General features: G+C 38.9%; 1 protein-coding gene across 1 annotated transcript in view; it reads left to right on the top strand.

Annotated features, from left to right (window-relative positions):
• Window positions 1–13,461, top strand: part of LOC106882030 (transient receptor potential cation channel subfamily V member 5) — a 44,595-nt gene extending 31,134 nt beyond the window's left edge. Inside the window, exons 8-16 of the mRNA XM_052966702.2 lie at window positions 2,837–2,952; window positions 3,594–3,707; window positions 4,034–4,141; window positions 4,811–4,962; window positions 6,344–6,453; window positions 7,869–7,975; window positions 9,645–9,806; window positions 10,559–10,756; window positions 12,664–13,461. Coding sequence (XP_052822662.2) covers window positions 2,837–2,952; window positions 3,594–3,707; window positions 4,034–4,141; window positions 4,811–4,962; window positions 6,344–6,453; window positions 7,869–7,975; window positions 9,645–9,806; window positions 10,559–10,756; window positions 12,664–13,335 — 1,739 coding nt within the window. The 3' untranslated portion in view covers window positions 13,336–13,461. The remainder of the gene's footprint in view (window positions 1–2,836; window positions 2,953–3,593; window positions 3,708–4,033; window positions 4,142–4,810; window positions 4,963–6,343; window positions 6,454–7,868; window positions 7,976–9,644; window positions 9,807–10,558; window positions 10,757–12,663) is intronic.
• Window positions 13,462–14,829: the final 1,368 nt, after the last annotated feature.

The raw sequence follows: 14,829 nt of genomic DNA, 5'->3' as shown, positions 1-14,829 counted from the left end.
GACGATTTGACTGAGGACTGGTGAAACCGGATGGCAACACCAGGCTCCAGTCTGATTTGGCAGAGTTTCTACAGCTGGATGCCCTTCCTAACGCCAACCACTCAGAGAGTGTAGTGGGTGCTTTTACGTGTCACCCGCACGAAAACGGCCACGCTCGAAATGGTGTCTTTTATGTGCCACCCGCACAAGCCAGTCCAGGGGCACTGGCAACGATCTCGCTCGAAAATCCTACAGGAGCCAGTCAGGCGGTACTGGCAACGGCCACACTCAAAATGGTGCATCTCATGTGCCACCCGCGCAAGAACCAGTCCAGGGGCACTGGCAACGATCTTACTTGGCTTGCCGGGTCTTCTCACGCACAGCCCATTTCCAAAGGTCTCGGTCCGTAGTCATCGCCTCGGTGAGGCCCAATGTACGAAGGTCTTGCCTCACCACCTCAGCCCAGGTCTTCCTGGGCCTACCTCTTCCACGGGTTCCCTCAACTGTTAGGGTGTGGCACTTTTTCACGCAGCTATCCTCCTCCATTCTCACCACATGTCCATACCAGCGCAATCGTCTCTCTTGCACGCCACAACTGATGCTTCTAATGTTCAGCTTTTCTCTCAAGATACTTACACTCTGACGGGTATTCACATTGACATTACACATCCAACGGAGCATACTGGCTTCATTCCTTGCGAGCTTACGTATGTCCTCAGCAGTTACAGCCCATGTTTCACTGCCATGTAGCATGGTTGTTCGTACGCATGCGTCATACAGTCTGCCTTTTACTCTGAGTGAGAGTCCCTTTGTCGCCAGCAGGGGTAAGAGCTCTCTAAACTTTGCCCAGGCTATTCTTATTCTAGCAGCTACACTTTCAGCGCACCCACCCCCACTACTAACTTGGTCGCCCAGATAGCGGAAGCTATCGACTACCTCTAGTTTTTCACCCTGGAATGAGATAGAAGTTGTTTCCTGTTTGTTTGCAGTCTTTATTGCACCTGAACATCTGCCACAAACAAAAACTAACTTGCTAGTTAACCTGCCTTTGATGTTGCTGCACCTCTTATGTGTCCATAGCTTGCACCGGGTACATCTTATAGAGTTACTACCTACTCCTTTTCTACATACTGAGCAGGGCCATCTACCTGAAGGGGTTTGTGTTTTATCTACCTTCCTACTTATTAGGATTTTGGTTTTAGCTAGGTTGACTCTAAGGCCCTTCAATTCTAGACCTTGCTTCCACACCTGAAACTTCTCCTCTAGTTCTGATAGTGACTCCGCAATTAGGGCAAGGTCATCAGCATAGAGGAGCTCCCAGGGGCAACCTGTCTTGAACTCCTCTGTGATTGCCTGGAGGACTATGGTAAATAATAGGGGGCTGAGGACGGAACCTTGGTGGACCCCTACCTCTACCCGGAATTCATTGCTGTACTCATTTCCAACCCTCACCTTACTGGCAGCATCTCTGTACATGGCTCGCACAGCTCTCACTAACCATTCTTCTATCCCAAGTTTCCTCATTGACCACCAGATAAGGGATCGGGGGACCCTGTCAAAGGCTTTCTCCATGTCAACGAAAGCCAGGTACAGAGGTTTATCCTTAGCTAGGTATTTCTCTTGCAACTGTCTCACTAGAAATAAGGCATCAGTAGTGCTTTTACCTGGCACGAACCCAAACTGCATCTCATCTAAATTGATTCGCTCCCTAATTAGTTGGGCTATGACCCTCTCTGTAACTTTCATAACCTGATCTAACAGCTTGATGCCTCTGTAATTATTTGTATCTAAAGCGTCCCCTTTACCTTTGTAGCAGTTGACTATGATGCTGCTACACCAGTCATAGGGTATGACTCCTTCGTGTATCACCTGGTTCGTAATACGGGTGACTAGGCTATAGCCAACACTGCCAGATATTTTGAGCATCTCTGCAGTGATTCCTGATGGGCCGGGGGCTTTCCCAGTCTTCATACTCTTAATTGCTTTATCTACCCTGGTACTATCAACTCGGATAGCTGGTCCCTCTATTGGGTCGACATAAGGCAGGCTCTCTTTCTCCCATTCATTCTCTTTATTAAGCAATCTATCGTAGTGGCATCTCCAGACCTCTTTCTTTGCATCCTCATTTAATGCAAGCGTACCATCATCCATGCGAACACATTTCTCTCCTACAACATCACTATTCTCTCTCCTACACTGTCTTGCAACACGAAATACCTCGAGTCTTTGGTCCTCACGGCGCAGAACATTGGCAAATCTTTCCTTATCTGCTTCCCCTCTGGCTAAATAAACCTGTCGCCTAGCCTCCCTTCTGGCACATTGGTACAATTCCCTGCTACCACCGTTCTTCCAGTCCTTCCAAGCTTGTTTCTTTTGTCTAATAGCCCTGTCTACCTCCTTGTTCCACCACCACGTTACTCTGGGTTGGGAGGGGACCTTACACCACCCACAAATCTGGTACGACGGGCTTCTTTTCAGTTTCCGTCTATCAAATTCACTCACAAGGCTTTGGTCGGCCTGAGGCTATAGTAGAAGACACTTGCCCAAGGTGCCATGCAGTGGGACTGAACCCGGAACCATGTGGTTTGTAAGCAAGCTACTTACCACACAGTCACTCCTACACCTATGCAATTTTTCTAAGCAAGTTTCACTATCATACAAGTGATGTTCGTTTGTATATCAATTTCCCCATGTTAGCATGGGATGACCTCCGGAGAATACTTACTCCAAACTCAACCTCAATGACGAGATATCAACTGCCAATTCCTTAAACCTGCAATCGTCTGCCCATTCCACTTTTGTTCAGTTAAAATTATTTAAGATCCTTATATACCTTTTAATTTTCCGTTACCAACAGCATGGACAACAGCTTTAAACCTCATCCTTGATGGTGAGACTGACGAGCATCTTGATATGATGGAAGGTAAAGTTATTAAACAATTACTAGATGAAAAATGGAAAACCTTTGCTCAGGTGAGTGGCATCACAGTTTTTACTATTTCTACTGGATGAATGGTTAAGTAGTTTGCTTCACAGCCATGAGGTCGCAGGTTCATACTGCCAAGCATTTCACCCGGTGTGCTAACGTTTCAACCAGCTCGCTGCTTTTTATTCTTTTCTACTCTTGGCACAAGGCCCGAAATTTTTGGGGAGGGGGGGGGGCAGTCAATTAGAACGACCCCAGTATACAACTGGTTCTTAATTCATCGACCTCGAAAGTTGACCGCGGAAGAATTTGAACTCAGAACGTAAAGACAGATAAAATACCGCTAAGCATTTCACCTGGTGTGCCAACGTTTCTGCCAGCTCGCCACCTTAGAGACAGTATATATTTATTTCTTCATTACCCACAAGGGCCTAAACATAGAGGAGACAAACAAGGATAGACAAACGGTTTAAGTCGATTACATCGACCCCAGTGCATAACTGGTTCTTAATTTATTGACCCCGAAAGGATGAACGGCAAAGTTGACCTCGGTGGAATTTGAACTCAGAATGTAAAGACAGACGAAATACTGCCAAGCATTTCGCCCGGTGTGCTAACGTTTCTGCCAGCTTGCTACTTTGCTGTTTATGTATATTATGTAATCACTTTCACCATTTATTTATTTCAGAGAGGATTTTTCAAATTACTAGTTTTCGCCTTCTTACACCTGGTTCTCTTGAGTATCGCTGTGTACACACGACCTATTAGTGGTTTTCTTCAATATAGAGGTGCAATAGATGCTGTGAGTTGTATTTCTGTTATACAGATTTATATATCATTATCATCATTGTCGTCATCATCATCATCATCATCATCATTTTTGTTATGTGCTTTTCATGTTTGCAAAGACCTGTTGAAGCAAATGAAATCGAAATCAAATTTGATGACAGCACCGCATGACTGGCATCCGTGCTAGTGGAGTGCTAAGAGCACCATCCGAACGTCATTGTTGCCAGGGCCGCTGACTTTTCTTTAATTAAAAAGTTTCATTTGTTAATTAATTCATATATAAAGAAACTATGCATTGCTTTAATTATTATTTCTTTATTCCTATTTTCTCATTATCAGGTTCGATTCATTTGCGAGATAATTGTCTGTATACTCTGTGTTCTTGTGCTGTCATTAAGTGCAAAAGATTTGTACCAACTTGGAATAAAAGGTTTCCTGAAAAATTCTGTAAGTCTGAAATTTCAAATTTTCTGACCAAAAACTTAATTGTTCTATGAAATATCTACCAACTGAGAAGATTGAAAATCGTTATGTTAATGCATTTCCTGGCATTAATTAGAATGGATCAAATGCGGGGGACGGTTCCTTGATAAGGGTCACTAAGCCATTACACACTTCCCACTTGATATTTTTGATACATTTGCAGGTGCAGGCATGGCTGTGTGGTTAGGAAGCTTGCTTTGTGATCATGTGGTTTTGGGTTCAGTCCCACTGTGTAGAACCTTGAGCAAGTGTTTTCTTCTGTAGCTTCAGGCTAACCAAAGCTTTGTGAAAGAAATAAGTTGATGGAAACTGTGTGGAAGCCTGTCATATATACATACACACAAGACCTGTCTGGTTTCATGCTCATGCAGTGATGTTGGTATATATTATTAGTTACTGATTTGATAGCTCAAATGTCACTTTCTCATTATGGTGCCCAGACTTGCATTTAAAGTCGCTTTTATTTGATGAACTTATGAATGCTAACAGTGTTATGGCACTGTGAGGAGAAACAGCTTCCTGAAAGCATTCTAACATTGATAATTTTGTTGTGTCTTTTATTCATTTTTGTTATTTCTTTTTTTCATGTAGATTCTTTAAGACTTCCTTTATGTTCTGCTTGAATTATTTCAGTCTCATGCTCCATCAAAGACCATATTTGTCATGTGCTGTTTGCTGACACTGTTGTGCATCCCACTGAGGTTTGCAAAGCTAGAAGGTGCAGAAGATTTCCTTATGATTATTGCTGTCCCTGGTTCGTGGTGTGTTTTACTGTTTTTTGCTCGGTAAGTTCATGTTGTTGGTGTTGTTATTTTCACAAATAAACATTTTAAAATAAAACCTCTTTCCCTTAACTTTTGATTGTCTTCAAATGAACTGTTACAACTAAAAGGGTTTGGTTTGTTGGCTTTTTCCTCATGGTCAATGGTATTGCAGAAACAGCAGCTTAACCACCTCTGCTGCCTTGCCTGTTTCCCCAAAGCAAGCTTCTAACCCCAAATACACCTACCACCTCTTCTTTGATGGATACACCCCAAAAGAAAGGCAAGTCAGTACATCCATAACATCTACGGAGTTGCTAGGGATGCCAGATATTTGTTAAGTATAACTGTACACGTTTACCTAGAGTCCTTCCCTCTCAATTTTCTGTAGAAGTTTACACCCTAAGTGAAAGTACATGGCCTAGTGGTCAGGGTGAAACACTCATGATCACAAGATGAACTGAAGGTAAGGATTATGGCAGCAGTCACCAACTTAAACAAGGAGACCGTCCAGAAGGGTTGCAGGAGATTCTGAAGTTGTCTGGAGGCCGTGGTTTAAGCCAATGGCGATTTTATTGAATAAACTTACTCTTTAGTATTTCAAGATATTTTTATGTAATTTTAGTAAACATATCTGTTAAAATGAGATATCAGTGTTATTTTCATTTTTGCATAATTTAGACAACAGTTTATTCACCGCACCCTGTATGTATATATATATATATATATATATATATATATAATTTAGAGAAAAAAACCCCACAATTATTTAATTCATCCATGAAAATCCACAGTCACATATAGAAAAATTTAATAAGTAAATACACTAAAAACACCTATAATAAAAATCAAAAAAGTACAAAGTAATAAATATTAGGATTTTCATGGATGAATTAAATAATTGTTTTTTTTTTCTCTAAATTATATATCTATATATTATATATTGTGAAATTTAATTTAATTTTGATAAATTAAATTGAATTTTTCCCTGTAAATTTGGAATTTTTCCCTAATATTATTATAATTATATTATTATAATTATATTATTATATATATATATATATATATATAAATATATATATATATATATATATATATATATATATATATATATGGTGAGTTTCTGCACAATGTCTGTTTACCAAATTTACTACCAATGCTTTGGTCAGGACTGGGGTTATAGTAGAAGTCACTTGTCCAAAGTGCTGTGCTGTGGAATTGAACTCGAAAGCACATAGTTGCAAAGTGAGGTTCCTAATCATACACCCATACCTGTACCTAATTGTAGAAAGACAAGTAATTGTCTCGATAATAATTAGATGTAATTGTTTAATTGAATTTTATTGCTCAATGATTTCATTCATTACTGCTGTCACTATATTTGTATCTCTTTCTATTCATTTAGTGGTATGGTTCTAACGGGACCATTTGTGACGATGGTATATAAAATGATAATTGGGGATGTCTTTCGTTTCGTTATCATATATCTTATTATGGTTGGAGCTTTTGCACAAGGTAATAAATACATATTCATATACCTATATATTTATGTACAATTATATAAGACATCTTTATGTGTAAATACTTATATTACTTGTGTAACACAAGAGGAGATAAATGTTATTAGTTAATCCTATAAAAAACATTTAGAAGTGCTAAATTTGATGGTTTAATTCTTTGGTGTAATTACTAACACAGTTGTCTAACACATGAGTGTATGAAGTACAGTTCCTATGAGTGATACACTCTCTTACTCTTTTACTTGTTTCAGTCATTTGACTGCGGCCATGTTGGAGCACAGCCTTTAGTCGAGCAAATCTTTTGCCGAACCGCTAAGTTACGGGGACGTAAACACACCAGCATCGGTTGTCAAGCGATGTTGGGGGGACAAACACAGACACACAAACACACACACACATATATATACATATATATGACGGGCTTCTTTCAGTTTCCATCTACCAAATCCACTAACAAGGCTTTGGTCGGCCCGAGGCTACAGTAGAAGATACTTGCCCAAGGTGCCATGCAGTGGGACTGAACCCAGAACCATGTGGTTGGTAAGCAAGCTACTTACCACACAGCCACTCCTTCTACCTTTCGTATTCATAGTAATTTATTTTGTCATATGAGTTGACCTATCTAGATGTCCATGTTGACCCATATAGTCATTGCTATTAGCCTATTTAATTGTCCAAGTCGACCCAATTGATCTATTTAGCTGTCCAAGTTAACTCACATATTCATGTAGCTATTGTTGTTGGACTATTTAGTTATAACCCCATTTAATTGGGTTGACCTATTTAGGTGTCCATATTGACCTAGTTGTCCTTGTTACCCTATGTACTATTGACCTGCTTATTGGTCCAAATCAACCCATTTAGTCACTTAAGTTGACATATTTACCTGTCCATGTTCACCTATTTGTCCCTGTTAACCTATGTAGTTCTCATTGTTGACCCATTAGTTGCCCTAGCTGACCCATTTAATTGCATAACTGACCTATTTAGCTGTCTTTATTGATCTAGTTGTCCCTATTAACCCTTTAGTGTTCAAATTACTCTGTTAAATGTAATACTTTTCCATTCAAATTGTCTTGAATTAATCATGCATTATGCTATAGCTTTGAGGTTTCAATGATATGATTGTTTATTTTTAGAATGTCACTGTAGGTTAAGTGTGAGAGGCTAGATATGGCTGGTTTGAATATAAAACATATAGAATATTTGGGCCGGATATGGCCGGATTAAACACTAAAAGGTTAATCCATTTTGTTATTGCTTTTGAACTACCCAGTTGACCTGCTTGGTTGCCCATGTTATCTTAACTCCAGTTTGACCAAGAGTCACCCCCACCCTATTTGTTTTTTTAAAATATCCCTTTTTTTATAAATTGCTTTATACAAGAAACGTACCAATTGTTCTTTTCAGCGTTTTTCTTTCTATTTCGGGATATCGATGATTCAAGCATAACCACCTTCAGGGATCTGGTTGCAACCATAATCAATCTATTTCAGATGACTCTTGGAGAATTTTCGGTAAGTTTTACTGAATGTATTATCGTTTATATCTTTTATCGTCTTTTCAGTTACCGGATGTGACCATGCTGGGGCACCACCTTGGAGGGATTTTTGTAGTCAACCAAATTGACCCTATGACTTATTTTTAAGTCTTGTACATATTTTATCGGTCTCTTTTTGATGAACCACTAAGTCATGGAAATGGAAACAAACCAGCACTAGGGAGTGGGGGAACAAATGCAGACATGTACACACACACACACACACATACACACATACAGATATATGCATGCATTTTATATGTTACATCATCATCATTTAATGTCTGTTGTCCATGCTGGCATGGGTTGGATGGTTTGGCCAGAGCTGGCTGGTGAGAGAGTTGTTCCAAGCTTCAGTTGTCTGTTTTGGCATGGTATACATGACAAGCTTCTATACAGTTTCCATCTACCGAATTCACTCACAAGGCATTCAGCAGCCTGAGGCCATGGTAGAAAGGCATTTGCCCAATGTGCCGTGCAGTGTGACTGAACCTGTATCTATATGGTTGCAACACAAGCTTGATAACCACACAGCCATGCTTGTGAAAAAGTCCAACATCAGATTTTATACAGAAGAATGTTTTTATGTCTTAATTAAAAGAGAAAGGGTTTCATTCACGATCATTTTCAGGGCCTCTGAGGCTAGTGGGAGACCGAGAAACAAGTATATACTTTTAGTTAAAGTTTCATACTAATTTTTGGGGGGCTGAGTCAGAGGAGACAGAGCAGCACCCATGATCTTTTTTTTTTGTAGGGATCATGAATTCTGAAATTATTGGGAGCAAGGAAAAAGGATATTGATCCCCTTAGAGCAGAAACCTGGGTGTAACTCTTGCAACAGAATCTCCTCTTTTAAAGGTGGTGTTAAACTGGAGGTGACATATTAAGTTTACTATCCAAAATGATGTAGCATGGCTGAATGGTTAAGAAGTTTGTTTCAGTCATGAAGCCCCCCAGTTCAATCCCAATGCATAACATCTTCAGCAGATGTTTTGTTTTTGTTATATAACAGGGTCAACCCAAGCATGTGAGTAAAAATGGGTAGACAGAAAGTGTTTAAAAGCCCTTTTACTGGATTGTACTTGTCACAATGTTTCTTGCTGAGCTCATCTCAGAACTACATTAAGAATACACGTGTCTGTGGTACAATCGGACAAAATATATGTAGTCATGTAATAAAAAACAAAATATACGCATTAATGTAATAAAACAAACTATATGTAGTTGTGTAATAAGGACAAATGGAGGCACGTGGCTTAGTGGTTAGGGAGTCAGCATCATGATCACAAGATTGTGGTTTCGATCCCTGGACCGGGAAACACATTGTGTTCGTGAGCAAAACACTTCATTTCACGTTGCTCCAGTCCACTCAGCTGGCAAAAATGAGTAACGCTGCGATGGACTGGCGTCCCATCCAGTTGGGGAACACATACACCATTGAAACTGGAAAACCGGGCCCATGAGCCTCGCTAGGCTTAAAAAGGGTGCATTTATTTTTAATAAGGACAAATATGTGTAGAAGTGCAATAGGACAAATTATATGGTGGTGCAATAGGACAAATTACGGTGGTCAAAATTTTAATAAAAAATTCAATAATCATTTAAAAAAATCATTAATTTTCACCTGTCTTTTATTACCTTAACAGTATGATCACATGAACCAAGCTCACTACTCCACGTTAACCAAACTCCTTTTTATAGTTTTTATGATCCTTATTCCAATACTTTTACTCAATATGTTGATTGCTATGATGGGAAACACATACCAGTCTGTCATCAACAAGGCTGAGATTGAATGGAAAAAGCAGGTATGACATAACTTATTACTAGTTACAAATTTGATTGTGTGCATGCATGTGTGCATATATCTGTGTGTATGAGTATTTGTGTGTATTTATGTGTTTGTGAGTGTGTGAGTGTGTGTGTGTGTGTGCATGCGTGTGTTTTGCAAGAGAGACTGGTGTTGTTTTTATTGAGCCATTTTTACCTTTTTCTTTAGAATCCCATGCAAATCTGGCGCCAGACCCTTTGTCCAATCATTTACTAGTACACACCGCTACAATACCTGAAAACCCCTTCTCCTTTCCTTTCTTATGATTTTCTTTTCTGTGGGCTCTGACAGCAGTACACACCTCATCATATCTTAAAGTGATGTAAACTAAAACGTTTCATTAAAATTTCATGTTTATCTAAGTTCTAAACATCAGATGGTGGTAACACAGATGATGGTGGTGGCGGTGATGGTGGTGGCAATGATATTGATGAAGTGGCAATCAGGAAAGATAAACATGATGATGATGATGATGATGCTGATGCTGTCTTTGATAATGTTTAGCCCAAGAGGCCTATGCTGACTTAAGGGGCCAATAATTAAAAACCACCCCCAATGTTTTTAGAAGGTGTACTTCAGGTAACACTAACTGATGTATCTCCCTTCATTTTGTAATGATAGTATGATGTTAAGTGAGGGTGATTTGGCTGGTATTTCTAGTTTGTCAAGTGACCACAAAGAGGGTACTTTGTTGGATTGTTAATAATTAATAAATTCCATTGTCTGCAGTGGGCAAAAACAATATCTGTTTTGGAACGAAGTTATTCAGAGAAAGAACTGAGAGAATTTCAAGAAGAATTTTCCATTCCAATAACAAAAAGTGGAGAAAGTGGAGAGTCATCGAGGCCACCCAGGGGTCTTATGGTAATCAAGGTTTCAAATAAGACAAGGGCTACACAGCGAAAGGGAGCATTATCCAACTGGAAGGTGAGTAAAATATAAATAACTTATGGAAAAATAGGCATTAAATGTGGGTGAAAATAGGGGGTTGAATATGAGTAGGGGTGAAATATGTATAAATAGAAGCTAAATGCGGGTCAGATATGGTTAAAATATGAGTGAAGTATAAGGAAAGTGTGGAGGCACATGGCCTACTAGTTAGAGCAGCAGACTCACGGTCACAGGTTCGAATCTCAGACAGGTTGATGTGTGTGTTTATGAGAGAAACACCTAAACTCCATGCGGCTCCGGTAGAAGATAATGGTGAGCTTCTGCTGACTCTTTTGCCACAACTTTCTCTCACTCTTTCCTCCTGCATTTAGCAGCTCACCTGTGATGTACTGGCGTCCCGTCCAGGTGGGGAACCTATACGCCAATGAAACCAGGAAACCGGCCTTTATGAGCCAGGCATGGCTCGAGAAGGAACAAACCCCAAGATTCTGAGTTCGACTCCAGGCAGTGACCTGAATAATAATAATAATAATAATAATAATAATAATAATAATAATAATAATAATAATAATAATAATAATAATAATAATAATAATAATAATAATAATAATAATAATAATAATAATAATAATAATAATAATGATGATAATAATAATAATAACATCGAAAAATAGCTTAGGAATGAGAACTCAGGTTCGAAATTTCCCCAAGACACCTGATGAATGCTGGAGGGTATATCAGCCGAAACGTTGTGTTAACAACAAACAAGATGAGGATAAATATCCGTTGAATGTAAATAATGTAAATAATGTAAATAATTCCTCATCTCTTAAATATAGAACTGTACTTCCTCTAATTGGTTGATAAAGAAGAATGGAGGTTGGAGATTTGGTTCAAATGCTTGTAATATATTTATATGTAAAATATAAGAATATTGTGAATATGATGTAAAGTGTGAAAATGCTTAAGCATGTAGATGTATGAGATAGTATCACAAGATTCCTGGACTAGTTATGTTCCCTAAGTTTTAACATCAGCTCCTTTGAAATAGTCAGCTTGCACAGCAATACACCGGTCCCAGATTCCCTGCCACTTTTGGAATCTGGCCTGGAAGTTGTTTTCCATAAGGGAGCCGAGGACCTTCTGAGATTCGCTCTGGATCTCAACAACGGTGTTAAAACATTGCATTTTCATCTTTGGGAAGAGATGGAAGTCTGCAGGTGTTAAATCTGGTGAATAGTTTAGGTGCGAAGGTGATACCATGTTGCTTTTGGTGAAAAAACTCACGAGTGAGGTGAGCTTGGTGAAGAATCCAATTCTTTGTGCTCCACAGATCTGGCTGCTTTCACCGAATGTCCTCCCTCAAATACTTCGAAACGTTACCGTAGGACTCTTGATTGACGGTCTGGTCTTGGGGGATGAATTCTTGATGCACAATACCACATTTCTGGGGGTGATGCTTGTGGTGGGTCTTCCAGATCATTCATCATTTCTCAGGGACATTCTTCTGCTTTTGAAGCACCCATGTCACTGAAAACATTGTGTACAACCCATTGCCTCGTTACTGTAAGCTTACCAAAGCATGCTCAATGTCTCTGTAGCAGACGTCCCAAGTTTAAGGCAAAATTTCACATTGGGTCTTTGTTCCTGCCCATGACAAAATCGCAGACTACAGCACACGCATGATCACAAAAGCACAAATTTCACGACTTGCAAAGTAAACACAGCAATGTCACTCAACACACTGCCTCATGAAGGTCACTGCTATCTCTCACTGCACATGAAACCATGTGCTGCCATCTGTTGGCATGCTACAAAACTAGTCCTAGAACTTTTTGATATCACCTTGTACTTGTGTTTGTAAAGTACTGAAAAGTGAATAAGTTTATATTTGTAAAGTGTTGAATAACTAAACGTACATAAGTTGACTCTTTGTTTTGCAGTATTATGGAAAAGAAATAATTAAGCAAGTAAAAGAACACTTGAAGAAAAATACAAAGGAACCAATGGTTATTCAAGAAATGAAGAAGAAGATGTATATTAAAGACATGGATGGCAAATTTGTTTTGGCATCAGAAAAGAAGAATGTTAACTTGATGTCAACACTACAGAGTGCTGCCTGGAGCGAGGACATCAATATCGATAAATCAAAAGCAGCTAAGGCCTTAGAAACAATTCCTGAAAATAAAGATGGAAGCACAAAGAAGGAAGATAAACAGAAGAAACCAGAGGAAAGTACTTTGGAAAACCATGTAAAACCTAAAACTGAACCAGAAACCGTTTCCCAGCCTGAAAATAAACCTCAGCAGAAAAATAAATTTATCTCTCTTCGTGAAAATCCTGTAAAACGCATGCAGCCAAAAGTGGCACCTTTGTGGAACACTCGTGCCTCAGAGCAATATGTACCTTATGGTTGGGATCACACGGGCAACCAATACAATATAACAAACTTACGGGGTTTTCAGCCCCTTGATTTGGACAAAAGTCCTGTGGACTACAGTGACACAACTAACAGTTCAAGCCCTTCGTTAAGGTCGAGTTCAGCATCATCACTAAGATCGGCATCGGCTCAATCGAAAAAGTCTCGTCTCAGTAACAAAAAATTATCCCGGTAAACCTGATCTCTGTCAAGGATTTTCTCTCTCTCTCTCTCTCTCTCTCTCTCCCTCGCTCTCTCTCTCTCTCTCTCTCTCTCTCTCTCTCTCTCTCTCTCTCTCTCTCTCTCTCTCTCTCTCTCTCTCTCTCTCTCTCTCTCTCTCTCTCTCACTTTGTGTGCATGTGTATATGTGTGTAAATACAGGGTGTCCCAAAATCAGCAATCTATTTTCATAGAATTAGGCAAATTAAAAAAAAAAACTAACAGAATTTTATGTTTAATTCTTAATTACTCTCTTTTACTTGTTTCAGTCATTTGACTGCGGCGATGCTGGAGCACCGCCTTTAGTCGAGAAAATCGACCTCAGGACTTATTCTTTGTAAGCCTAGTACTTATTCTATTGGTGTCTTATGCCGAGCCGCTAAGTTACAGAGACCCAAACACACCAGCATCGGTTGTCAAGTGATGTTGGGGGGACAAACACAGACACACAAACATATACACACACATACATACATACATACATATATATATATATATATATATATATATATATATATATATATATATATATATATATATATATATACATACATATATATGATGGGCTTCTTTCAGTTTTCGTCTGCCAAATCCACTCACAATGTTTTGGTCGGCCCGAGGCTATAGCAGAAGACACTTGCCCAAGGTGCCATGCAGTGGGACTGAACCCGAGACCATGTGGTTGGTAAGCAAGCTACTTACCACACAGCCACTTTATTGAAAATTCTCAACCTGTGCTCCGTCTGTCTCCCTGCGAATTTCAAATCTATCCTTAGCATTGCAAATCACTCTTTGAAGCATTTTAGGAGTTATTCCTTGCACTGCTAACTATTGCTCCATCCTGTGGGGTGCGGAAGTAGAAAGAATAATTGCAGCCAAATTAACAAAAAGCTGTTGTAGACAGATAATCAGGATAGTAATGAAAATAGAATTATAAAAAAAAAAAAATCATTAAAATTATAAAATTAAAAACAAAATTAAAAATTAATACACTTTTAACACACATTAAACATGATAAATATAAATAAAAGTCAGTTTAAAAAAACAAAAATTGTCTGATTTCACTGGAATAGATAGTTAATTCTGAGATACCCTGTATAGATGTCAAGGTTTACTTCCTTACCAATAATCTTTGAAGTGCAAAACATTTCCTAACAACAATTGGCATAAGAATGACCGTTTTACATACATAGGTTTGCTTTAGTCAAAGTTACATTACATTTAAGGATGTCGGTAACCAGTTTGGCTACCACTCAGGGTGAACAAAACCTATGCAATGCCATTGTTTTCTAAGAAATTTTGTTGCCAGTACTATAGATCTATCAGCAACATAGCTGTGATGAAGGACATGTTAGTTTATCACAATGGTAGATACACTTCTACATTAGAAAAAAAAAGGTTGATCATATAAAATTTTACCTTTCTCACCAGTCACTTTTATAACACTCAATGCTTAGAATTAGGGAATTCA

This window comes from Octopus bimaculoides, chromosome 3 (genome assembly GCF_046866305.1).
Source record: "Octopus bimaculoides isolate indiv1 chromosome 3, ASM4686630v1, whole genome shotgun sequence".
In the NCBI taxonomy this organism is placed as follows: Eukaryota; Metazoa; Mollusca; class Cephalopoda; order Octopoda; family Octopodidae; genus Octopus; species Octopus bimaculoides.
Note: the sequence above shows the minus strand (reverse complement) of the source record. Positions and strands in the feature narration are given on the sequence as shown.